The sequence below is a fragment of the Talpa europaea genome (assembly GCF_964194135.1).
Source record: "Talpa europaea genome assembly, chromosome: 2".
Taxonomy (NCBI): domain Eukaryota; kingdom Metazoa; phylum Chordata; class Mammalia; order Eulipotyphla; family Talpidae; genus Talpa; species Talpa europaea.
In genome coordinates, this window is record NC_140068.1 from 93191816 (window position 1) to 93219294 (window position 27479).

Below are 27479 nucleotides of genomic sequence, written 5' to 3' on the forward strand. Positions count from 1 at the left end.
AACAATATGTATTTATGCCCAGGGGACTGTGTGTGTGTGTGTGTGTGTGTGTGTGCGCGCGCACGCTTTGCTAGGTCCACTTCTATCCCTCTGGCCCCCCTGGCGGCCCCTGGTTCCCAGGTAGGGGGTGCGAACGGGCATCCAGCACTCCGAACCATCAGCCCACAGCTGATGGCAGGTTGGGTTAGGCTGTGCTCCACTCCTTCCAGGAGACCTAAAGTGGGGGGCAGGGCAGGCCAAGGCTGGCCTGGAGCTCCTGGCTAATTTTCCCGGTCTCCATCGATCCAGCAGCTTCTCTTGAGTCTATTAGCAGTCGGCTAGTGAAAATATCCCCCATCGCGAGCCCTGACCTGAGACAGGGAGGAATCCATAGCAATTTGTTCAAACAGAGGAAAGCGGTTCCCTCTGATTTGTATTCCAATTTATTCCAAGCAGGAAGGGGGTCAGAATGGGTGGGGGGTAAACCCTGGCACGCCAGAGCTGAGCCCAGGCCCGACCCCCTCAGCCCCCATGCCAGCCAGGGTGGCAGCTGGTGCTCCCCATGGTTCCTGGAGGGGGGTGCTGAGGAGGGGAGGGTGGGCCTCAGCAGGGGGACGGGAAGAGAGGTCCGCCAGCCTTCCCAGCAGGCTCTGCTTGGCTGGAGAGCTCAGTTGTGGATTTGGTTTTCACAAAATACAAAGCCACCCGCTTGGAGCCTCTCTCCCGGGCACTGGGGACTGTGCCAGGCGTGCGCTCACCCGCTGCACCAGTGCCAGGGTGGGGGCTGGGCTGGGTGCATGGACACAGTGGCCCCAGCTGGGCTGACTGGCAGGGGGGCCCATTCTTCTCCCAAAATCTCCCAGCCGGCTTTGCAGGAGTAGAACTGCTCAGCCCCAGAGAAAAGCCGGCACTCGAGAAAAGCTCCTGGGCATGGGGAGAACCCCCCACATTGGGGTCCCTAAATGGGTCTCCCTGATGCAGAGCTCACACTTAGTTCCTGGAAAGAGCAAACCGGAGCTCACGGGCATCTTAACCAGGAGGTCTCTTTCGAGCACCTACAATAACGTCAACTCTGGCTTGCATTTAGTAAGCAGCTACTATTTCTCAGGCACTGGGTTAGTGCTGCCAAGTACCCAGGCCTCACAGCTCCCCTTGTGCCTTATTTTCCTCAAGAGTGCCCCCCCCACCCTTCTACATATTTTTCCCTCTCCCATGTCTGCCCAGTCTTTCTCTATTCCTCCAGGGAACCTCTTTTGCCTTCTGCCCAAGGGCGGCCCTGGTGACAGGGTCTCAGGACTGCTGGCCCTGCAGTCCGCCTTTTCCAGAGGGCCCGCATTAACAGGCTAGCTGCCTTTCTCCCAGGTTGCTTCACTTGGCCCCACCTAGCCCCCTCTTCCCAGGGCTCAGGCTTCTGCAGAGGCGACACCATGGCAACCAGAGAAGAGGATTCTGGGAAGGGTCAGTGAAATGGTCCTACAAACCACCATTCCCCCCACCCCTCCTTCCCTCAGTGCCCCCAAGGAGGGAAGTAACTAGAGAAGTTCTTCACTCTGAGGTGTCATCAACTAGCAGCTCTGAGGTCAGCTGTCGCACATGATTTGCCAGGCCCCATGACACCATCAAGGTCTAATTTCAGAAGCAAGCAACTAAATATATCAAAGTTGATGAATAATCATCTCTCTCACTCAGGTGGGACTCTAAGGAGGCAGTGTGGCCTGAAGGGTAGGAACAGAGGCTTCTGAAACAGATTTGGGTTCAAGTTCTACCTCAGCCAGTCTTTGCCTGTGTGGTCTTAGGCAGGTGATATTCCGTGCCTCAGTTTCCCCACTTAGAGAATAGTCAGAGTAATAGCAGCTTTTTCAGAGGGCTGTGAAGAGGCAGTGGGGAATGTGTGGACAGTCATTCTTAGGCCAGTGCCTGGGCCACAGGGACTGTGTGACTTCTGCTGTTCCCTCTTCTGAGGCAGCTCTGCTTAGGGCGTAGTCACAGCGAGGTGGCCTGGCTCAGGGAGCCAAGGCATCATAGGGGCTGTCCAAGGAAGTGCATGCAGCACAGCGCTGGGGAAAGAGGAGCATGCCAGAGATCCAGGAGAAAGGGTGGCAGAATTCCAGCCCTCCCATTTTCTTCTTGGGGAAGTTTATCCCAAGAATGTTCCCTTTGAGGGCCTTCCCTGGTGGCGCAGCAGTTGAGCGCTGGGCTGCGAAGATGCCTGCAGCCTCTGCAGTGCTGGTTCGATCCCTGCAGGGTCCCACATGGCACGCAGACCTCTCCTGCTGTGCTGCTGCTCCCCTCAGCAGTGTGTTTCATCAGTCTGCCTGTTCTGTTCCCTGCTCTGGCTCTGGTGAATTTTCTGACCCTCCTGCGCTTCTGACTATACCCAGTGCTTGTATAAATAAATAAATCTTAAAAAAAAAAAAGAGAGAATGTTTCCTTTGAGCTGCTTTATAGGGGAGACAGGTGTGATTTGCATGCACCCAGCCCTTTCCTGCCCATTCCTCACTTTCCTCCCCAGAAACAGACCCCTCCCCCATCCTCAGCCCCCAGGAGCTTCCTAATGAAAGTGACTTTTCTGGCCCTGGCTGTGACTGAACTCTCGTCCAATTGGCCTTCTCCATCCCCAAGATCTTCACTTTTCTCCCCTAACCTACTGGGTTTTAAGTCATTTACAAGTTGTTCAGAGGCTCAGCATTATAATCAGATCCTATGGTGCATGCCACTTATGTGGTTTCTAAAATTTCGGCCCCAAAGGAGAGAAACCCTTCAGTGATGGAAAAACAAATAATAATGAGAATACCTAAGCAGGGAGGCAGGTATTGCATTTCCTGATTTATAAATATACCTGATGCTTAAGAAAATGTGTTCCCAAACTTTATGCTTCCAGAATTGACTCTTTAAAAAAAAAAAGGTTGTTCATCACTTTTAGGAATTGACATGCTGTCCCTCCTGGTGTGTTTGCTTTTTGAAAAGGACACAGAAAGAGAATGAATAAGTGACTACTTAATATGTCGGGGGTGGATGAATGTTGTGAGGAACACGTGTAGCAGGGAAAGATTGAAAGGGATGGAGGTGGGGAGGGTATGCATCTTAAATAGAGGTCTGGGAAGGCCTCTTGTGAAAGAACTGAAGGGAGTGATGGAGGGAGCTCTGGGGAAGAATAATCCAGCAGGCAGCTGTTAGTGCAAAGGTCCTGAGGCCAGCTTAATGAACAGCAAAGAAAGTAGTGTAGCCATAGTGGGTAGCAGAACAACAGAACACACATTGAGGATGGAAGCAGGTGTCAGGAGGTGTAGCCTGTTATTGAATAAATTATTGACTCCAAGTGGGATGGGAGCCAGTGTGGGCTTTGGAGCAGAGGATGGTCGCTATAGTGCAGGCAGGCAGCAGGGCAGAGCAAGCAGGGGGTCAGGGGCTCGGGGGCTGGCAGATGAATTTATTTTTAAAGATTTATTTATTTTTATACAAGAGCTGGGGTACAGGCCAGAGACGCGGGAGGGTGAGAAGATTCACCAGAGACAGAGCGGGGAGCAGAACAGGCAGACTGACGAAATACACTGCTGAGGGGAGCTGAGACAGGAGAGGTCTGCTGTGCCATGTGGGATTCTCGCCAGCTGGCGGGGATTGAACCAGCAATGCAGAGGCTGTGGACAGCTTCACTGGCAGATTAATCTTGACTCTCTTTGGGCTCTCTCTGGCATTCTCTGGTGGCCTCTTCCTCTAGCTGTCGCTTGTCCTCTTGTAATCAGTCTGCCCTCTCTGAGGAACACTGCCCTTTTACCCGCCCCCCCCCCTCTAGAATCAGGAGTGCATATTTGCATGTGTGTGCATATGCACGTACCCACACCCATGCTCAGGTGTCCACCATCAGGCATGCGTGCTCTGAGCCCACGCTCCCAAGTGCCTCCTGCATTCAAAGCTGCAAGTGATAGCCACAGAGGCCAGCGGCATAAAAGCCTGAGCATCTTCATTTACTCTACAGTTGGGTTCTGACACAACATTGCACAGGATCTCTTTGACTGCTTGTGGAGAACAGACTATTAGGCAAGGGAGGATACAGGGTGGGTCTGTCAGGAAGCTGCTGTAATAATGGAGGCAGGAGATGATGGTAGCGGCTAAGACAAGGGTGGCTTCCTAGGGGTCAGATTCAGGCTTGGTTTGGAAGGTTGAACTGGTTGATTGGGTGTGGGGTGTGAGAGAAGGACAGAAGTAGGGAAAATTCCCAGATTTCTGGTTGATGGTCAGCAGGGCTCAGTGTGTTTTCATTAATGGGAGGGGGCCCTAAGGACTTGGGGGTGGTGGTGGGCAGTACGTGCTATCCTCTTGAGGACAGTGGGTATGGACAGAGGCATAGAAGTAATCAGGCCCTTAGATCTCAGATCCATGGCTTTTAAATCTCAGAGCTGGACCTCCCCTGGTGGCGTAGGCAGTTGAGTGCTGTGCTGCGAAGCTGTCCGTAGCCTCTCTGTAGCCTCTGCAGCGCTGGTTTGATCCCAGCTGGCCGGCGAGGGTCCCACATGGTGCAGCAGACCTCTCCTGTCTCGGCTGCTGCTCCCCTCAGCAGTGTATTTCGTCTTCTGCCTGTTCTGTTCCCCACTCTGTCTCTGGTGAATCCTCTCACCCTCCCGCGTATCTGGCCTGTACCCCGGTTCTCGTATAAATAAATAAGTCTTTAAAAAAAAGATAAATAAATCTCAGAGCTAATTCTCCTCCAGCCTCCAGAGCTGGGGCAAAGTTCTGGCTTGGAGGAACCACGTAACTCCATAGGCAGAGGAGGCTCTAAGAGGTTTCAGGTGGTCCCATTATGACACCCATAATTCCACCCCTCAGTTGGGTGGGGTGATGCCTGGGAACCCACGGTGGCCTGGAGAAGGGGGCATCAGAGTGTTGCTTGGTGATAGTAAGCCCCCCCAGTATACTGTCCTTCCCTCCCCTGCCCATCCGTCCTGGAGTCTAGGCTCCACCTGCTTTCAAATTGCAAGATTGATTTTGCTTTCAGGGTTGTTATTGTTATTATTATCCACTTAAACAACTTCATTGGAAAAAAAGGCACCCAATGACCATCAAACATTAACCATTCATTCGGAAGTCTCTGCCCACACCTGTCGATATATTTTTACATGGTAATAAACAGTGGTTGGTTCTGCTTTCTCCGCCGACTTTATCTCCCGCACACGTCTCCTGATATTGACCGAGCCCTCAGACCTGTCACTTTTAATGGCCAAGGGGCACCCCCTGCATTGATGTGCAGGCAGTTTGGTCACTGTTTCCCCAATGCCGGGCATGTGGGCAGGCACCAATTTTCCCTTCTAAATAACTCTGCCCGTGAATATCCTTATGTGAATTACTTGCTCCTCTTAAATGATTTCCTTGGGGCTATTCCCCAAAGTGAGATTGCCTAATAGGTCATAGGATAGGAACAGCTTTATGGTTCTCATTTTGCTCTGCTCAGTTGTGCTGCAAAAAAGTTGGAGCCAGCCTTGAACACAGCCCAGCCACAATGGATTTTATCATTTTAATTTATTTTCACTGGTTTAACAGGTGCATTCTGACCTGCTGCTTAACTTCAAATTTTTATTCTTGAAGCCATATTTGGGTCTTTTGGCACCTAATAATAACAAGACCCTACCTGTGCAGAACAGTTTACATGACACTTTCTGACATATCATCTCATTTAATAAGATACCACCAGCCTGATATCATTGGCCTGTTTGATATGGTGAAATGGGGGGGGGGTTCAGTCAAGTGAAGTGATGGAGTGGAGTGTCCAACCAGTTCTTGCATGTGTGGGTAGAAAGGACTCCCAACCACCTGTCACCGCCCATTTTTTTCTGAGGACTAGAGTCCCCTGATGCCCATTTCAGCCAAAATCTAGTGCCTTGGTCCTCTTGTCTCCCTTTCGTTCCCACAGCCAGGCCTGCACCAGTTCCCAAGCTGGGCAGTGCTCTTCAAAGATGGGTCCCAGCTCCATGGGGATTTGAGGAAGCCACTGGAATTTTGGATCAGGCAGGGTTTGGGGGTTCTTTGCTTCAGCAAAGTCACTGCTTTCTCCAGTCCTTGGCTCCAGATAGCTGTGTAGGCTCTGCGTTCTGGGCTGGTGGCCTGGAACTGGCAGTGTGTTTTGGGTCCCACCCAGGATATCCCTCCTCCCCAGGGTTGGTCACAAGTGCCCTGGAGCCCCAGTACCTGAGCCTTGGGTGTCTAGGGACCAGGTCACTGAGGAGGGAGGGGGCTGTCAGGCTCCACATTGGAAGCTGCAATTCTCAGACTTCTGGGACCTATTCATGGCAGGCACACCTCGATGTGTGGGTTTGTTTTTATTCTGCTTTCTTCTAACTACACTTCTAGATTATCCACCAGACACCACTTGCCGTGTTCAGGGGAAGCCCATGTTTATTGTAGTGAACACTTGCCATAGGAGGCACGCTTATGCCCATTTTGTAGTCAGGAAATGGAGGCTTTCGACCAGAGAGTTAAATGATCTGCCCCAGGTCACACAGCAATTACTGCAAACCCTGGATGAGAACCCACATCCAGCTCTGCCCTTCTCAAAGGCTGAGGCTGATAGGTTTGCTTGGCAGGTGGGGCGTGGGTTATATATAGTGTCGGCCCTGCTGACAGGACCTGGGGCCAGATGAACCCCCATAACTGGGTCTCCAGACTGATAGTGCTTGGTGGGTTTGGGTGATTGGGACCCATGCAGGAAAATTTTACCTGAGTAACCCCATGTCCCTGGGCCCCCCATCCTGAGCCAGGTAGCCTCAGCATGTCTTGGGTTCCTCAAAACCATATCCTCATGGGTGGTGGCACCTCTCTCCTGCCATCCTGACCTTCCCCCACTGTAGTTAACTCTTTTATCTCATCTTGATGTTCTTGTTTCTTGGGATTACAACTCCTGACCATCCCTCCTGGTAGACTTCCCCCCCCCAGTAGACCCCCTCATTCAGTTTTTTTTTAAAGATTTATTTATTTATGCACACAAGACCTGGGGTACAGGCCAGAGGTGTGGGGGGTGAGAGGATTCGCCAAAGGCAGAGTGGGGAGCAGAACAGGCAGATAGACCAAAGTACACTGCTGAGGGGAGCAGTGGATGAGTCAGGAGAGGTCTGCCGTGCCATGTGGGTAGCTCCCTGGCTGGGGATCGAGCTCGTGCTGCAGTTGCTGCAGATAGCTTCATAGGTTGCATCTTAACCCCTTGTGCCACCAGGAAGCGCCCCCCTCCTCATTCAGTTTTACATTTCCCTCTTGCAGGCCTTTGGGACAGGTTCCCAAAAGGTTCTTTGCTATACTGTCAAGTGGAAAGGGAATTGACATTTTTGGAGCACCTACTGGGTACTTAGTCATTGTGCTTATGTGCCCAGTGTGCATGATCTCCTTCATAATGCCCACAACTCAGAATTTATTTCCACTAAGAACTGGGCTATAGTATTAACCCCACTCTGCAGATGAAGATACTGAGGTTTTGAGAGGTTAAATAACTTGCCCAAGGTCACATAGTCACTCTGTGACAGAGTTCCTACCTCCTGTCCCTTACCCCATGCCATTGGGTGGCCCCTCAGACCAGCATTCATGGTCTTACATCAAGCAGTGCCCAACTTGAGGCACATGCCTTTCTGCTCTCTCTTCCCTGAGTGTCCTGCTAGGTGCCCTCATTGTTGAGGATTTTGATACTGGAGTTTTGGAGTCCAGTAGAGAGAAAATCCTTTCATAGCTTCCCACCAGGGGATCTGAGAGTCCTCAAGTAGAAGGCTTTCCCCCATGGCCTGTCCCAGCATCCCAGAGTTTTATAAGTGGTTATACAGCTGAGACTTCATACATAGCCAGTGAAGATTCTATGAGCATAGAATCTTCTGGCACTTTCAAAACCTGCTTGCCTTCCGATAAGACTGGGATGTGGGTGCCATGATGCCGAACATTCCCCAGGACCAGCTGCCACCCTTAGCAGAGAGGGTTATCAAGAATGCCAGGCTCTGCCAGAAGCACCAGGCTTTGCAAATGGAACCTGGACCTGCAAACAGAGCAGGCTCGGCAAGCCGGATCAGGTCTGCATCTGTCTATGAAAGCAGCGGCTGATTTTATGCTCACTCATGGTGACAGGGTGGCAGCCTGTGCCCTGATCTTTTCAGTGATGGCTGCTCTCCATATTCAGTGACATCACCCTTGTACCCAGAGGTCAGATATATATATATATCTCACCCTTGTACCCAGAGGTCAGACATACACACACACACACACACACGCACACATATTCAGATGGGGGGTGGGGAGGTGGGCAGATTTTTGCAGTCAATAGGGAGCCTGGATGAATATGGGTTTGCTTTTGATGAGCAAAACCCTTGTGGTGAGAGCAGACATGAGCATGGTCCAGCAAGGGCAGGACAGAGATTCCTCCCTGGGGAGGGCTGTGCCTTTGGGGGCTGCCCAGCCTAGTGCTGACCTAATGCATGATCACGTTGCACATGTGAGCTGCTCAGGCCATGTGACAGAAGGAATCGTTGACTCACTTGCAAGTTAACAGTAAATGATGTGTGCCCTTTGAAGAGTTGGGAGGCCAGGTAGCCAGAGAGGGAGGATGGAGAGGGAAGCACCTTGGACCTAGGTCTCGTGACTTCAGAGAATGCCCAGAAGCGAGCTGCTGCTGCCCCTCAAGATGACGGGCATTAAGGTCAGCCCAGAGGACATGGTGCGGGGTGGGTGGCAATGTGTCAAACTAGTTTCCCTGGCAGAGAAATGGCACATCCCCCAGACTCAGAGCCCTCCTGAGAAGTCACCAGGTCTACCCAGCTGGCTGTGAATGGACGACAAATGTCAGCTAACTCTGCAGACCATGAGGGCTGTGGGGAAGGCAGGGCAAACCCCACTACAGAAAGCACTGAAGGGTGGGGTTCATTTACCTGAGCAGTCCATGGTCAAAGGCCCACGGTCTGCAAGAGAGACTTGGAGTAGCAGGAAGAACCATCCAGGCATCTGCCCCGAGAGTCTCCTCCCAGACCCCGACTGCCATTCTCTGATCAGCTAATTAAAAGAGAAAAGCCTGTTAATATTTCAGCACTGTTAACTCTGCTAAATTATTAAGTGTCCATTTGCATTACATGCATAAAAGGATCGATAAACATGTGCGGACCAGGAGCTGGGAGGGCGAGAGAGGTATAGTCTCTAAGGATGCTGCACAGGACTGGCCCAACCAACAACCCAGAGACATGTAGGTCCTGCACTTGAGCCCCGAGTCCCGAGCACCATGCCCCCTACATGGGGGTCTGCACACAAGTGAGAGTCAGACCCACTCCACACCAGCGGAGTGTCCTCAGGCAACTTACTTAACCTTGCTGAGCCTCAGTTTCTCCATCTGAAAAATAAGAATGGTAACAGGCTTGCTGTGAGCAATAAATAAGATAATTGATATAAGCCAAAGCTAGCACAGAGTAAATTGTTGTTATAATATGTCTCTATTGTTATAGGAATATATTATGTATTATTGGGTGGATTGTATTATGTGGGTGGAGGTGGGGGGAGATGTGAGTCATAACAGGGTCTCCAGCTCGGCACACAACCCCTCCTCTCAGCACGCCTTCACGGGCCTTGTCCTTAACCCAGCTCTTCTAGACGGTAAGTGGTCCTGGTGCAGGGCTGGGTGCCAGAGCTCCCTGGATCCCTAGCTCCAAACTCAGTACTTCACACTCACAAGATTTGCTGGATGACTGTCTGGGGGAAGCCACCGCCAGAACACAGATCCTGCTTCCATAGCCCCTGGCCCAGAACACAGTGATACTTGTGGGAGGTGGTTAGGGGGGTGGTGTTTCTCCTGCCCTCTGGTAACCCCACTCAGGTGGGAAAGTCTTGCAGCACCTCCTTCTTTTCTCTCCTTGCCTCCCCTCACCCCACACTCTGCTCTGTTGGGAAGGAGGAAGAGGACAATAGCCCCCACCACGATTCACCTTTTAAGATGCAGGCCAGGGAGGAAAGCTGAAGCAAAGCTTTTAATCACGGTTTCCATCTACTTTGCTGAATGCCTGCCTTATGTGGTTCTATGGCCTACTGACTCCCCACCCCCCCATGTGCACTTAACAGCCCTCCTTACCCCTCAGCTGGCAGCTGGGGAGCAAATTCTCTTATGGGAAGATGAGGGTTCTTGGTGAAATTCCCCTTCTTGATTCTAGTGAGAATTCACCTTAACATGAGTCTTTGAGAATTTGTGCCTTCCCTTCCTGGGCTTTAGGGATGCTGGCAGTGCCCACCATCCCCTCCAATTTGGGGTGAACACTTTTTAGGGAATAAAGGAATGAGTTGATAGGCCAGAAGCACTTTGGTTCTGCCAGAGACACTTTCTACCTTGACTGTCCTTGTTAGCATGCCGCCCCGAGGGTGCCATCTCTCATTGCTGCTCCACTGTTCTCCGCCAAGGGGCAGAGGCGGGGGCGTGCTCCATGGCTTACAGCTGTTAGTTTTGTGCTGTGCTTTAGATCAGCATTCTCCACTCATTTTAAAAAGAGCACTTCTACCTTACAAGATGTTAAGAGATACTCTGGGAAGAAAGGTTTTATGGTCAAATAAATTTGGAAAGTACTAGATTCAACCAAGTCACCTGTTTTCTGCAGGACTTTTCAGAGTCTTTAATGATATACTCTGTGCTGAGTCTCTGAGAGGGGAAACATGCAGTGTCCTTATCAGACAGTGAAAGTCTTCTGCGATGGACCGTGGATGCACATTATGCACAGAGGTTTTCCTTATCTGTGGGGTTTGTTGAACTCTGAAGAGTGAAACAGGAGGTCCCACAGACCAGAGGCAGGGAAACATACTTGGCTGCCACCCCTGTCCTTTTCACTGTCCCCCAGGGTGGTGTCAGGCATAGATGTTAAAGTCTAGCTGTGCCCCTGAAATTCCTTGTTACAGACGCTGAGGCCCTGAAGAGCCAGAACCTGTGCGTTCGTATAGACCTGGGGCTATGCATTCCAGCAGGCTCCTCTGGTGACACAGGCAGGGGTGGGAAGTCTGTGGAGGACTGGGCAGTGCACAGCATCCTAGGCTAGCAGGTGGAAGACCTGGGTTCGAGTCCCAACTCTGCTAGTGTCCTGTCTCAGGGAGTGACTTGGGCAGGGCATTCTCTTCTCTGGAACTGTTTCCTTGATTGCTCAAGGAGACTAAATACAACTTGCCCTTCTGCCTTTCAGAACTGAGGGGAGGAGCCTGGAAATAAGCTGCACCCCAGGAATGGACCAACTCTCATCATCTGTGGCAGCTAAGGCAGTGTCCTTCCATGCAAAGTGTTTGCAGGCTCCTGGAAAAGGGGTTCTTGAGAGGAGGGCAGGATTATTTATAGGATAATATGCTGGCTGTTTAGACTAAGGACCATGTACCAGATGCTGTTTTAAACACTTGATGTGCGTTTACCTATTTATTCCTCACACAACCCCATTTTACAAATGAGAAAGCTAAGGCTTAAGTAGCTTGCTGAAAGTCACAAAGTAACTTGCTGAAAGCTGAGTGTGCTAGTGTGGGAAGAGGGAAGGTCAGGAAAGGTCTCCATCCCTCTTGTCCTGTTTTCCCATTCCCCAAAGCCCTGCACAGCCCTCAACATAAATTTTGAATATATTCATGAAATATCCCTACCGGGTTTAATATTTGCTTTGAACAACTCTATCCCTGGGACATAGAGGGAACTTCAGAGGGTGGTCTCCTGTCCCCAAATCCTGCTTCCATTTAATCATGCCAGGAGCTGTCACTTATTGAGGGAGCACATACTGCTTGACCATATGTTTTACAAATACTGTATTAAACTCTCATACCAGCCCTGGGAGAAGGCGTCATTATTCCCACTTTACAAGAGGCTGAGATACTCAGAGAAGTTAAGTAACTTGCCCAAATCACCCAGCTAGCAGGGTGGGTGATTAGCGCCAGGAATTAGTCCTAGATGTGAGACTACTCTGCCCTGCTCTTTCCATCCCTCCAAAGCAGATCTCTCCTCTGCCCACTGTTCCTGGTCACATCGCCTGCTTTAGAGTCGTCATAGCGCTCACCACACTCTGAAACCATCTTGTTCATTTCTGCTTCCTTGTTTTCTGTCTGTCTCCCCAACAATGCTCTTTCAGAGCTGCCCTTGTTTGCTTTCCATGACAGTCTCTCCAGCACCCAGCACAGTGACTGGCTCGAAGCATTTGTTGTTTGACCCACTGAATGAAGGGATTATGTCATGGAGCCTCTTGACACACACCCTGGCCTGGTTGCCTTTGGAAACAGAGGATGTTGCCGCTGGCACTGCCTTCCTGGGGTGTGCAGAACTGGAGGTTGAGGTTATGTGGGTGCCTGTGACTTCATAGGGTCTCCATTGGTTCATGGTTCTAGCCCTTCTAGGGTGAGCAGAGTTGGGGAGACTGACTCAAGATAAGGGAACTCATCAGAGGATGGTGGGCAAGCTGAAATACCAAGTGAGGGGGCCAGTCCTCCCTCCAGGAGGAAAATCTACACCTAGGAGTCAGCACAGGGAGTGACTTTTCAAGGAGGAGTTGGAGTAAAGGGAGTGGAGACTTGTAATGGTTTGTGTCACCAGCAGAAATAGGATCACCCCATAAACAAGGTCAAAGGCATTTCTTTTAAAAAAATTGAAATTTAACTTAGACATTATAAACTCTTAAGTAAATAACATGATGCATGTCCATCCATCCACATCACTGCTGCCCAGTTTAAGATGTAGAACATTTTCATTCCACTGGAAGGGGTCCCACCTTCTCCCCAGAAAGTTCATTTGTGCCCAGCAAATAATCTCCCACCCCTTCCCCCACCCAAGGGCAAACGCTGCTTGTTATTTGTTTTTACTTGTGATTTTAAAAATATGGAACATGTCATGAATTTCCATGCCACCCATGCGCAGGGGCATGCTAATGCTCTCCGTTCCAGTTTTAGTGTTTGTGCTGCTGAAGCCATCAAGGGCAACTGCTGCTTGGATCTCTGTTACTGTAAAGCTGTTTTTATCCAGTTTTGAATTGCAAATACACGAAAGCACGTACTATTTACTTTTTTGTTTCTGAGTTCTTTCACTCAAATTGTGCCTGGAGATTTGACAGCCTCACTGTGTCTATCAGTAGTAGCTCATTTTTAAAAATTTCTGTGTAATATTCCACTGTGGGAAGATACCAGAATTTTTTGCCTCTGCTACTCTTGATGCCTCTTGCTTTTAGCTATACAAATACAGCTGCAATGAATATTCTGGGACCTACTGTTTGGTGGTGATAGCACTCATTTCTGCTGGGTACATAACCAAGAGTGGAATTGCTGGGTCACAGGGTAGAGACATTTGTTTTGTCCAGTAGCTCCTGCCCAAATCTGTCCCAAAGCAGTTCTACCATTTTAAAGAGTCTTTTTTTTTTAAAGATTTATTTATTTATGTATACAAGAACTGGGGTATAGGCCAGAGGTGTGGGGGGATGGGGGAATTCACCAGAGACAGAGTGGGGAACAGAACAAGCGGATTGACTGAAATACACTGCTGAAGGGAGCAGTGGACAAGACAGGAGAGGTCTGCTGTGCCCTGTGGATAGCTCCCTGGCCAGGGATCGAACTCATACTGAAGTGGCTGTGGATAGCTTCATAGGTTATGTCTTAACCCCTTGGCCACCAGTTAACGACATCAAAAGGAGTTGGATAGTTTTAATGGTGTCGTCATCCATATGATGATGATCACATCCAAATTTGTGAAGGGCTCCACCTCTGTCTCCATAGAGGAAATACACTGTCAGGTGGCCAGAGGCCTTCTGTCAACTGACAAAGCCCTGTATTTTCTGACCTATGTTGGCTGGACCCTAAGAAAATCCAGCTCTTTTTCAATATTCTTTATCGTCACCAAAGCTTGCCCTTACAACACTGCCTGGCCACAGGCAAGTCACAGTATCCAAGATTACAGTTTATTTTCCATTGGAGCCTGTTAAATCAATATCTTCCTTGTCAAGAGGCACCTCAGGCCTCTTGCAGACATTATGGTCTCATCAGTGGCTGGCATGCACGTCATGCTTTGGTGGGTTGCTTCATGATGAGATTTCCCAGGTCCTAGGACAGACGGCTGGGACAGACGGCTCTCTCTTGCACGTCGTGGTGATACTGGTGTATTTTCATTCAGGGTGTGACAGTTTCAGACCCATTCCCCCAGATTCTTAGATGCTTCTTATTTAGAAACTATACCCTGATTACAAAATTCATAGAAAGTGTCAGTTGAAAAAGATCTCAGAGTTCACCAAATCCACCTCCTCTCTCATGTAAAGAAACTGAGGCCCATGGAAATCTGACTTGCTCAAAGTCAGGCAACTTGCCCCTGACCACTAGCCTACGATCATTTCTCTGTGGCCACAGGTAAGCAGGATGGTCACCTGGACAATCAGACTCTGGGATGGTGGAGTCAGCACTGTTTGCAGAACCTGCTGTTGTTTGCAGACTTTCGTGGTTTACCATGGCCTCTGTCACTCCCAATTACTGTCCCATGAGCTTTATGGCCTGCAGCGGGGCTGCCTCTATGGACCCACCTCTGCACTTAGTTCACATCTGCCCCTTCAGCGTTGGTGGGAGAGATGTTATTAAGGTGCTACTGTGGCATCTGTGGAACACACTAGAGTTCTACAAAGCACTTTTCATTTATCTTGGGTCATTGCCACATGCACCCCGTGAGTTCTCAGCGCTGGTAGCATTCTCTTCCTTTAGAGATGAGAAAAAGAAGGCCCAAAGGTTTACCCCAGGTAATATACAATCTAGGATTCCGCTCTGGCAATTAACATGAAGTTTGCACTAAGGTCTGTTTTGAAAGCTGCCTCTTCCATAGAGCCTTCTGTGATTCTTCCTTCTGTGATGGGGTTGTCTCTCTCCTCTAACCTCCTAGGATCTGTCTTATGATGCTTAGGACCTTCCCCATGAGATATTCTTGTAAATTCATCCATCTAACATTTACTGAATGCCTGTGGCATTCGAGGCCCTATGCTGGAGATACCTAGATGAAGCTTACAGCCTGGTAAGTGAAAAGACAGGAATCCTGAATTTGATAGCCACAAGATCTGATGCTTTGTTGTTGTGTAAGAGAAGCCATGGTTACAGAAGGATGAGGGTACAGGTCAATCATGGAATGCTTCCTGGAGGAAGTTGTACATTTAATGTATAGTTGTTGTCTCATCTCTGTGTGCCTCTTGAGGACAAAGAATGTTTTCAATTGCTTTTGTCCCTTATGCCCTGGATCAGTACTCCCAACTCCACTCTCTCCACCTTCAGACAAATGTGAATTTGAGGGTCTTACCCTCTTTCCCAGAGCCCCAGCTTTGGTGAGCTCGGGGCTGACTTGCCCTTAAGACAGTGGTGATAGACATGAGGGAAGAGCTGCGAACTTTTCCAGTTCAGTCATTTTCCTTTGGTCCCCCTGAGTCACATCCTAGCCCCAGTGCCCCCGTCCTGTCCAGAAAGGAGCCACAGTATATTAAGAGCTTCTAGGTTCCTGTAAGAACTTCCTTCCCTTGGAGAGGAGGCTTGCACAGCCTCAAGAAGCAAGGGGGGGAAAGTAGCAGGCCTTTGAGGGGACGGTGTATCTGTGGTGATCAGCGGGGATCTGAGGTTAGATTCCCTAAAAGTAGAGCAGAGATGGTGGTGGGTGGGGAGCAGGGGGTGTTGGTTCAGGCAAGTGATTGCTGAGAAAATGCTCTCAGGAGATGATGGAAACAACCCGGCAAAGTGTGGTTCAACCAATTTAGCCTCAGCCTGTTCCCACCGGGCCTCTGGAGTACGAATAGCTCCACAGTCATCCCATCTTGAGGTCTGGGGTCTGTGTCCACCAGTCATTGGGGTGTGTGTGTGTGTGTGTGTGTGCATGCGAGCATTGGGGAAGAGGGTAAACTATAAGGCATTTCTGGCCCAGGCAGTCCCCACCAGCTAAGGGTGATTTCCTGGAGAAGATGAACTCTGTGTCCCTAGCAGCTAACATTCCCAGCAGCTGGGGGTGGGGTGGGTTGGTGGATAGACCTGTCACATACAGGGACCTGGGTCGGGTACCAGCAGCCCCACCCACAGGGGGCTGCCATGACATGATGCCCATTGAGTGAATACCAATCTGCACAAATTACAAAAAGCCTTCACCTCACCAGCCCAGTGAAGAGCACAGACGTCTTGCAAGGCGCGTGGGGTGGGGAGGAATTGCCCCTTCCCCGAATCCCTGACCCTTCTCGTTCCGGCTTGGGGGTCTGGGAGAGGCGTTCCTGAACTCAGTGGGGTCAGGCCTCTAGAATGGCGTGGGAGGCCTGGGTTGACCCTTCCCCAGTACACTTAGGAGGCACTGAGCCCCACCTCCGACACTGCTGTCTCTTGCTTAAACCTCCTCTCTCTCCCCCAGCTCCAGCCCAGGCGCAGATCGTGCACGCAGGCCAGGCGTGTGTGGTGAAAGAGGACAACATCAGTGAGCGTGTCTACACCATCCGGGAGGGGGACACCCTCGTGCTGCAGTGCCTTGTCACCGGGCACCCTCGGCCCCAGGTAGGTCCCATCTGGCCTTGCTGGGCCCTCCTGTCCTTGGTGCTGCATGCCCCACCCCCACACTGGGACATGAGCTTGAGTTGCTGGGGACTCGAGCTGACAGCAGCCAGTAAACAGAAGACAGGAGATGATCTGGGGAAATAGCTGGAAAATAAACTCTGTGGAGAAGGGCTGAAGGCTGTGGGCTCACTCACCTGAAAACATTGACAGCCGAGGGGAAAAATTGAATGTCGCTTGTTCAATTCTCCATTCCATGTCTCTGGTGAGCAGAAACACCTTCAGATGCAGAGTCAACCAAAGTTTGAGGGTGGCCTGTGTGCCAAACACTCTGCTAGGTGCTTTCTCTATTTTTCCTCTTTGGGTCCTCACATCCATGCTGTGAAGGGGCATTAGTGCCCCCATTTTACAGCAGAGGAAGTCAGAGCACAGGGAGGTTGGGCAGACGCCCAAGGTCAATGGCTCCTGAAAGGGAGGAGCAGAATTTGAATCTAGAACCCGTGTTCTCTGTAGCTGAGGACACTTCCTCCCAGCATTTCTAACATTGGCTTGAGCGCTCCAGGGGTTATCAAAGAGAGAATCCAATCTCTATTTCTGGTAGGCAAGCCCCACACTCTTAGAGTTAAAAGACTGACAGTGACTGGAAAGCAACACATGGTGACTTATCTGGAAATGCAAGGCAAATTTTGTCCCAGACCAAGTGTGAGGTCCAGGCAGGAAGTGTTGGCAGGTTATCACTGAATGCTGAGGCGAGGAGACAGGTAGCGGGGCCTGCAGGGTGGATAGAATTTTTTGGTGAGTGACTATGATCTTCAGTAGCAGCAGAAGAGGTTTCAATACGATCCTGGGAAACACAGTGAAACGGGAGGTCCTTTTTAGGGATAATTTCGGGGAGGGAGGACCTTAGTAAGATTAGAGTTGAGTTGAGCAGATGGACAAGGAAGTCCCTAGAGATTCTTTCCACCTGAAACTATTATCACCACTCACTCCTTCTCAAAGGTTTGTTTAGAAGTGAAACAGCACCGCAGGCCTTCAGGCTCGTGTCTACTGCGGCCAGTGTCAGTGTGGCTACTGCGGCCAGTCTTCCCTTGCACCGGGGAGGCAGCTGGGCCCTCTCTCTCTCAGGCTGCACTGGCTCTCTTGGTGTGTCCCCTTGTGTACCTTGCATGTGTGTTAGCTGTTATTGTGGCCGTTGCGTGTGTGTCGTGGCTGTGACTGTGCAAACGCACATACTTTTTTCTATTTCCATTGTTTCACTTGTTAACTAGGTTCAAGCCTTTCGTTTCATATTGGATCCTCATTCCCCACACTGAGCCAGCCTCGCAGGCCTCTCTTTTTATGTCTCTTACATACGTCTTCTCCTCTCTATTCTTCATTTCCCTTCAGTGCTGTCCTTTGAACCATGACAGTGGGCTCTAACTGGCCTCCCATTCCCCCACATCTCCCTTCCAGGCCATTCCTGCACCCTTCTCTGGAGTTACCATCCCAAACCTGCTGTGTCATCTCACTCCCTTGCTCAGAAGCCTTCATAGCTCTCCATTGCTTACCAGATCCAGTTCAGGCTCCCAGGGATGGAAGGGAAGATGCCCACCATCCAGCCCCTCCCTGCTTTTCCTGTGTGGTCTCCCACTACTCTCTTCCACATACCCTGTGCCCCAGTTGAACTTGCCCAAGTATACCCAGTTTACCCCTGCTTTTGGCATTGTTGCATACCTCTCCTAAATTGGTCTCTAGCTCCTTTTTTTGCTCATTTCACCACAACAAATATTTATCGAGCACCTGCTAGTGCCATGTCCTTCTATGGCCCCTCAGGACATAGCTTCAGTTTCTGTATCTACAGAGCATCTGGTCTAGTAGGGAAGAGGGAATACTGTCTGATGGATCACGCTGTGGTCAGGATTGGGGACTGAGTGGGCATAGAATCCCCAATCCAAACAAATAGCAAGAAAGAGGAGATCTCTTTTTAGGGGCCTAAACAAAGAAGGAATTCAGAGCTAGGGCAATTGAGGAACTTGGTCCTAGGAGGGACTTGGGCTGCATTCTCACCTCAGGGATAGTGGTGTTAAGACACATGTTGGGGAAAGGTATGAGTAGAGGCCACCAGTTTATTCATGTCTGGAACTACCTAAAGCCATAAGTTCAACAAGAGTGGTACCACCTATGAATTGGAACTAGAAGATCTTTGTTCTACAACCCAGAAACACAGCAGGGTGTGGACTCTCTACTTCGGGATGTGGGTGCAGTCATCTGAGACAGAGCTTGATCCCAAGCCTGTCTCTGTCTTGCACTGTCCAAGGGGTGAAGAAACCCTAACATAAGAAACTAGTATAAAATCTGATTGGAATCTGTGAACCTACATATTTTGGGCATCGACAATCATAAAACTATACCACAGACAGACCTTTAAGGGCCCAAGTGGGACTTCCGTGAAAGATAATTCCCACTTATTACAAACCAGTGGAGTAAAAAATTTAAAACACATTTAAAAATAGAATACCAGGAGAGTCAGTTCCTTGATGTAAATAATCACACAATTAATATCTGAGACAGCAGAGATGACAGAGCAACTTGACAGTATCTTTAAAATAACTATGTTGGGCCTCCCTGGTGGCACAAGCGGTTAAGGCACAACCTATGAAGCTATCAACAGCCACTGCAGCACGAGTTCGATCCCCAGCCGGCCAGGGATCGAATACACTGCTCCCCTCAGCAATGTATTTCAGTTGATCTGCCTGCTCTGTTCCCCACTCTGTCTCTGGTAAATCCTCTCACCCCCCCACCAACACACCTCTGGCCTGTATCCCAGTTCTTGTATGCATAAATAAATAAATCTTTAAAAAATAAAATAAAATAACTATATTTACAATATTTAAAGAGATAATGGAAGGAACAGAATCTGTAAGACAGTTAAAACCTGATCAGTTAGCTATGGAAAAAAGCAATTAGAAATCCTATAAATAAAAATAATACAGTGGTTTGAAAAATTTGACTTCAATACTATAGTGATAGCTAAAGAGAAAATTACTGAACAGGATGATGGATATGAGGAAATTGGCCACAATGCATTGGAGAAGACAAAGAGATGGAAAACTGAACAAGAAGGTGGGAGGGAGGTCAGAATGAGAAACTACAACATAAACTTAGGCATGCTGCGAGGACAGACTAGAGATGACTTAGAGAGCAATTTAGAGATAAGAGCTGAGAATTTTGTAGAACTGAGAAAGCCATGAACCAGGATATAAAGCAAACCAGGTCCTAAGCAGTACATAAACTTACCTCATCTAGACAAGTCACAGCAACCTACAAAATGTCAACTACAAAAAGAAAATGAAATTTTTCTGGCCTGTTCTCTCTCCAGAACACCTTCTGACCTAAGTGTGATTGCCTGAAACTGCCTGTAGCCTTCCCAAAGTCTTGTAGTCTCTAGGTGGGGAGGTGATGAGTAGCGACACTGTGGCCTGCAGTGACCCCTCCCTGCACCAAAAGTTTGCCCTTTCACCCACTTCTCCCCAATCTTGTTGTTTTTATGACCTATAACTCGATCTGTTCACTGGGATCAGGGCCCTTGCCCTGTCTCCGTACTAAGCAACACTGACCAACTTTAAGATGGGAAGGTCCCCTGCCCTAATCCTTAAGATATTATCTGGAACCAATCTTCTTAGACCTCTGGTACTTCAGGCAGTAGCTGCAGTTTCTGTGTGACCCTTCATCTTTTCCCATTCTCCAAGGCAGTACTAATAATAACAGAAATTTAAGAGAATAATGTACACCAGGCACCACACATACGTGCTTTCTTTCTAAACCTCACAATAACCTGCAAAGTGGATATTATGATATGTTAGTTTTCCTTTTTTTAAAAGATTTATTTATTTATGCATACAAGAACTGGGGTACAGGCCAGAGGTGCGGAGGGGGGGGTAAGAGGATTTACCAGAGATAGAGTGGGGAACAGATCATGCAGATTGACTAAAATACACTGCTGAGGGGAGCAGCGGGTGAGACAGGAGAGGTCTGCTGCACCATGTGAGTCACCTCCCTGGCCAGAGATAGAACCTGTGCTGCAGTAGTTGTGGATAGCTTCATAGTGCTGACACTTAACCCTTTGCACCACCAGGGGAGTTTCCAATATGTTAGTATTCTATTGCTGCATAATAAATACTCCAAAAACGTAGGGACTTAAAAAAAAAAAAAAAAAAAACCCTTGTTATCTCACAGTTCCTGCAGGATGGGAATCTAGGAGCCACTTGCCTGGCTAGTTCTGGCTCAGGGTCTCTCAAGAGGCTGCGGTCATCTGAGGACTGACTAGGACTGAAGGCTCCACTTCCAAGCTAACTCCCCTGGCTGCTGCCCGAGGCTTCTGTCCCTTCATAGGTGGGCTTCTTCACAGGGCTACAGCTGGCTTTCTCCAGAGCAAATGACTGGGGATGGCGACCAAGATGGATATCAGTCTTTTATAATCTGATCTTGGAAGTGACATACTATCACACCTGGCCTCTCCTACTGGTCACATAGACCATCCCTGGTTGAAAATAGGAAGGGATCCCTGAGGCAGGCATCACTGGGGACCATCATGGAGGCTGGCGACCATACAGACTCTTTCACACATGAGAAATCTGAAGCTGAGAGATGAATAACCTACCCAAGTCCCCTAAGCTAGTAAGTGGAATGATAGAACAACTATATTAAGTTAGTCTTCCAGGCGCTAAGTATATACTCATTTACTAGTAACCCTCGGAGCAGGGCAAACATTTTACAGAGGAGGAAAGGAAGACAGAAGAAATTAGGTGGCTTGCCCAACCACCCACCATCCAACCACTGCACATACTTTAAAGCCCTTTCCATCTGACCCCAGATTCCCCAGGCTCTTCACCGAGCCTCCTAGACCATCTATGCAACCTTCACCGAGCCTCCTACACCATCTAGCTAACCTTCGGCTTAGCTTCCTAGGCCTTTGTGTGCCCCCCACACAAAGAGTGAAAAGAGTATGGGGCAGAGACAGATGCAGGGCCTTCACCCTGGAGGCCCCGCCCTCACGCAGTGTCTGATTCTGCCCCGCCCGGGGCCAGGTGCGGTGGACCAAGACGGCGGGCAGCGCCTCGGACAAGTTCCAGGAGACCTCTGTGTTCAACGAGACGCTGCGCATCGAGCGCATCGCGCGCACGCAGGGCGGCCGCTACTACTGCAAAGCGGAGAACGGCGTGGGTGTGCCCGCCATCAAGTCCATCCGCGTGGACGTGCAGTGTGAGTCCTGGCCCATCCAGTCCATTCCCGGGTCTGGCATTGGCCCCCAAGGGGTTAGGTAGTGAAGGAGGAGTTGAGGGGAAGATGCAGAAGCAGCACCTTGGTAGAAGACATCTGTAGAAGCTCTTCAGAACTAGAAAGGCATCTCTGCTATGTCTCTCACATGGTTCTCTGTGAACCTGGCTACATCCCTCTGAAGTGTTAGGGAGAGCAGGGCAGGATTACACCCATTCCACAGATGAAGAAACTGAGGTAACAAGGCATGGAGACTTGCTCACCCACAGGTCTCCTGATGGTCTGTGTCCTTCCCACAGTAGTACAAGTGTCTGCTTTTGTCCCAGGAGCAACCCAGAGACTTCCCTATGCCACTACCTGCAGGACCAGGTACCCTTCACCCCTTGCTGCTGGTTGGATGCGAAGCCTCTAGACCCTACCTGCTCCATGGATAGTCCCTTTATTTCCAAAGCTATCTCCCCATCCACCTCTATGCCCATCCAGGCTGACCCAGGTACCCAGAAGATGTAAGGCCAGGCTCCAGGGTCTATCTGTCATTTTCCTAATGTCTGCAGCAAGCCTAACCATTAAACATTCTCCCCTATAGAGTGGTGAGCACTGGAACCCCACACCTGTTCTGACCTCAGTCAGACACCCAGAGCCCTGCCAAGCCCTGGAACTGAGAGTCATTGGTTCACTACTGTAGTTATTGGAGCAGCAGGGGCTGGTGGGTATGGCCTGGGCTTCACCTTCTTTGCCCTTGGCCTGGTCATCACTTCTGTCCAAGTGGCCCATGGAAGGAGGACAGATTGTAATGGGATGATGGGACATTTGTTCTAGAAAATCAGAATGTGGAGTGTTGGTGCCTCTGGTTCACAACCCTGGCTGCACATTGCAATCTCGAGAGGATCTTTCAAAAAACAATTCCGATGTCTTGTCCCCACTTCCAGAGAGTCCCACTTCCAGAGATTCTGATGTAATTGATTGGATGTGGGACCCTGACACTGGGATTTTTTTCCTTAAACTTTTTAAAATGAGAGATTAACCTAAATCCAATAGACTTCAATGATCTTAAGTGTACAGTTCAATGAATTCTTTCTTATTGTACACGCATGTGTAAGCACATCCAGTTGAAGATATATAGCATTTCCAGGACCCTAGAAAGTTCCCTCATGCCCCCTCCCAATCAATGATCCCCCCAGACACAATCACTATTCTGACATCATCAGTGAACTCTGCTAGGCATCAGTCTTAAAAAGAAAATCTCCATGTAATTCTCTTGTGCAAACAGAGGCAAGAACCACTAGTCAGTTTATCGGTGAGAGACGGGACTTATTCAGGTCACACTGCAAGTTAGTTTATAGTGAACCTGGGATTTGAACCAGGGTTTCCAGTCTCTGACATATTCCATGCAGGTCCCTGGGGAGGGATGAATGGAAAGCCATCAAGTCCAGTCCCCTGCCCTTAACATGTTAGTCAAGCCTGCAGGGCTGGGAGAGTATCTGGGTGCTCTGAGCCTGAGGGTGGCTCAGATCTTCCTAGAGGTTACAGGAGCCCAACACCTCCCCGCCAATCCTGGGTCACCCAGCTCTGACTCCATCAGGGCTATGCCCTTGCAGATCTGGATGAGCCAGTGCTGACGGTGCATCAGACGGTGAGCGATGTTCGAGGCAACTTCTACCAAGAGAAGACGGTGTTCCTGCGCTGCACTGTCAACTCCAACCCACCTGCCCGCTTCATCTGGAAGCGGGGCTCCGACACCCTGTCCCACAGCCAGGACAATGGGGTGGACATCTATGAGCCCCTCTACACCCAGGTCAGGATGGGATGCTGGCCTGGTCTCCTCGAGGCCCCCCTACACTCTTCTACCTGTACCCAACAAGGGAGGGGGGCTTGGGGGCTGAGCCTCATCACCTGGAGCTCTTGGGCTTGCCAGACTCCAGCAATTCTCTTCTGGCAGAGTCACGCATTCTGGTTGGGCTTCTCACAACCCCAATCTGGTGAAATTGGGACAGATCAGAGAGCAGTGGTGGGAACAGGAAGGCCCCCAAGGCAACATGCTCTCCTGGAAGTTTAGGAAAGGCATTCCCAGAGGTAGGCAAGTCCTTTCTACTCACTGCTGGTGGCAGAGTATTGGGAATCCACAGTAGGTGCAGCAGGAGTTGGGAGCAGAGAGATGACTGCTTGTCATAGGCCCCCTGCCATCCCAGGAGATGGTGATGAAACCGTCCTGGGCTTTCAGAGCTCCACATGAGGCTGCAACCTGAGGGCCAGCTCCATGTTTGTGTGGGTTATAAGACAGAGCAAGATTCCCTTCTTACCCCTCCATTTCCCAGAGTGGAGAAACTGAGACCTGGTCCTGGTTAGGGGGCACCTCAGACCCAGAGAAGCCAAGGGAATGGAGAGTGTGACATCCACCCCAGGCTCAGCCTTCCTGGGGATAAATGGTGTGGAGGTTGGGAAAGAGAGGGATTAGAATAGACATTTGCTTTAACCTCTCGTGCTGGGTGAATGTGTGTGGCGACCCAAGCAGACCCCTCACCCCAGTGGTCCACTGCTGCCCAGGGGGAGACCAAGGTCCTGAAGCTGAAGAACCTGCGGCCCCAGGACTACGCCAGCTATACCTGCCAGGTGTCGGTGCGCAATGTGTGCGGCATCCCCGACAAGGCCATCACCTTCCGGCTCACCAACACTACAGGTAAGGGTACTTCCCCACCCATACCCCTGGCCCTGCTGGACTGACTCCCCAACCAGGAGTCACTGCCCCACCTGCACCCTAGGCATGGCATCACTGGTGTGGCCCCTCCTCCCCTCTGCATGCTCCCTGCCTTCTCTCCTCTTTCCTCCCCCCAGGCCTTCCCCAACTCCCCTGCTTCCCTAGCTCCCTCATTCCCCCACATCCAGCCCTGCTTCACAGTCCCCTTAGACCCCACTCGTTGTCCTCTTAGCACCGCCAGCCCTGAAGCTGTCTGTGAACGAAACTCTGGTGGTGAACCCTGGGGAGAATGTGACGGTGCAGTGTCTGCTGACAGGCGGTGACCCCCTCCCCCAGCTGCAGTGGTCCCATGGGCCAGGCCCGCTGCCCCTGGGTGCTTTGGCGCTGGGTGGCACCCTCAGCATCCCTTCAGTGCAGGCCCGAGACTCTGGCTACTACAACTGCACAGCCACCAACAATGTGGGCAACCCTGCCAAGAAGACCGTCAACCTGCTGGTGCGATGTACGTGGCTCCTAAGGGGTGGGAGGGAACTCACAGGGCAGATAGGATCCCCATCCTCCAGGAACTGCCAGTGAAATGGGAAAAGAGCATCTGCTTCCCCTTGGTAGGCGAAACACGCTGAGGAGGCACAGTCCACTTTGATTTCCCTGCAATTCAGGTGTCTGCCAGCAAATGGCAGGGCTAAAATTTGTGTAAAGTTTTATTTACAGTTTGCAATCTACGTTTCCAAATGTAACCACAACAGTCCCACCCAGGAAGGGCTTTGTAAGAAGTAGGAAGGGCTGGTGTTGGTTACCTACATTTTTTTTTTTTTAATTGAGCAACTGAGGCTGCAGAAAGCTAAACGTGGGTATGCTAGTCTCCAACAGAAACTTCCTGACTTTCTTCCTATATAATGGTTTCTAGATGATTAAGGAAATTAAAGTGAAAATAACACACATTTCCACATACCTTATATGTAAATCTTTATCAACATTCATTTCTATGAATCTGAAGATGATAACCAAATGTAAAAATGATACAAAACTTGGAGCATGATTAAAGAAATACACTTTCCTTACTAAACTTCAGCCTCACTAGTTAACATTACCTGCTCAATATGATCGTGATTTTGCCACTCTGCTTAAAAGAGGAGAGTTTACATTCTCTCATTTGTTCAACTTTAGGATATTGTATATTAATTAAATACAACATCTGTCAAATTCAATTAAGAGTCTTCTTATGAAATGGACTATGTTCATCTCTCATCCACCTGTCCCTGACCTTCTTCACCAAAAGGAAATACTTCCCTATGACTTTTTACTTAATGGGGGAGAGAAAGAAAGTAGTCAGATTTTTGTCTATGATGACTACCTTTTCCTTTGGTGGTACTTTTCCCATCAGATTATTTTTCTCCACCTGATTCCATTTGGCCTTTACAATCTGGGTTGATGACATTGGCATTTCTATCAAATACTTATGGTCACCTCTTAGGGTGATATCCAACCTGCTTTGCCGGGCAGATTTACGGCTGCTGTACCCCTGTTCAGTCCAGTTAGCACACAACATTAAGTCTTCTCTTGGATTACATCAAATAATATTCAGATTTTTAAGAGGCTAGACTTAAAACTTTTGCAAACTTGTGTTTTTATATAACTACATGTAAAATAATATTATTTTTTATTATGAAATATCACAGACTTTAAAATTGAGCAGACTGGTTGTCAAGAGTCAAACAGGGATAAAATGTGCAAATCAAAATTTCCCCTTCAGGGTCCTCCCCTGGTGGTGCAGGCGGTTGAGCACAGCGCTGTGAAGCTGTCCGCAGTTTCTGCAGTGCCAGTTCGATCCTGGCCAGCCGGTGAGGGTCCCACATGGTGCGGCAGACCTCTCCTGTCACACCCGCTGCTCCCCTCAGCAGTGTATTTTGTCAGTCTGCCTGTTTTGTTCCCCGCACTGTCTCTGGTGAATCCTCTCACGCTCCCGCACATCTGGTCTGTACCCCGGTTCTTGTATAAATAAAAAATAAATCTTAAAAAAAAATTTCCCCTTCAGTTTCACTCTCCAGGCAGAACCGCTGTGACTTTCTGCGGCATCTTTCCAAAATTTGTATTTTGCATGTTCAAGGTTTAAAGCAACAATAAAAATAAAACAGTGTAGTGGGTAAGAGAGTAGGCTGAGTTTGAATTCAAGGTTTGCTACTCCTCTGGGTAAGATAATTAGCTGGTCTGAGCCTCAGTTCCCTCCTTTGTAAGATGGGGACAATAGAGTGCCTCCCTCAAGGAGAGTGGGATGGGTTAAATGAGTAAACCTATGCAAAGTGCTTAGAACAGTACCTCTCACATAGTGTGTGTTCAGTCAGTAGTAACTATAATTATTTCTAATGCCATTTTTCTATTTGGAAATGCAACTGAGAAAAGAGAACAATTTCCAAGCAAAGAAAATTAATGTTTCCCCCCCCCCACCAGGGGCAAAGGGGTTGTGACCCCCACCTTCCAGGAGGGCCAGGTCGAGGGAATGAACTAGATTTGGCAAGGGATGGGTCATACCCTCCCTCCCCACCAATTTTGGTCCAGCTCCAGCCACCCTTCCCTTCCCATCCGCCTATAGCCATGAAGAACGCCACATTCCAGATCACCCCAGACGTGATCAAAGAGAGCGAGAATATACAGCTGGGCCAGGACCTGAAGCTGTCATGCCACGTGGATGCAGTACCCCAGGAGAAGGTGACCTACCAGTGGTTCAAGAATGGCAAGCCAGCACGCATGTCCAAGAGGCTGCTGGTGACCCGAAATGACCCCGAGTTGCCTGCTGTCACTAGCAGCCTGGAACTCATTGACCTGCACTTCAGCGACTATGGCACCTACCTGTGTGTGGCTTCCTTCCCAGGGGCACCTGTGCCCGACCTCAGCGTGGAGGTTAACATCTCCTCCGAGACAGGTAGGCAGCTGAGGGGTATTGTGAAGATATGAGGAAACTGGAGAGACTCATAGAGGGGAGGTGGGGGCAGCAGTTTGAGAACAAACGGAGGTCACCATTTGCTCATGCACACACATTTATTAAGTGCCTATTTTATGTCAGGCACTGTAT

The 27479-nt window shown here is 49.6% G+C and overlaps 1 protein-coding gene across 2 annotated transcripts in view; it reads left to right on the plus strand.

The window, feature by feature from the left end:
• The window catches only part of MDGA1 (MAM domain containing glycosylphosphatidylinositol anchor 1), a gene marked incomplete at its 5' end in the record, with an annotated part of 55483 nt that overhangs the window by 14113 nt on the left and 13891 nt on the right, over positions 1 to 27479 (plus strand). For both annotated transcript variants that reach the window (XM_084228146.1, XM_084228147.1), the window contains 6 exons: positions 16322 to 16461; positions 21525 to 21699; positions 23313 to 23509; positions 24259 to 24391; positions 24642 to 24911; positions 27000 to 27329. In XM_084228146.1, the coding sequence (XP_084084272.1) occupies positions 16322 to 16461; positions 21525 to 21699; positions 23313 to 23509; positions 24259 to 24391; positions 24642 to 24911; positions 27000 to 27329 (1245 nt within the window). The remainder of the gene's footprint in view (positions 1 to 16321; positions 16462 to 21524; positions 21700 to 23312; positions 23510 to 24258; positions 24392 to 24641; positions 24912 to 26999; positions 27330 to 27479) is intronic.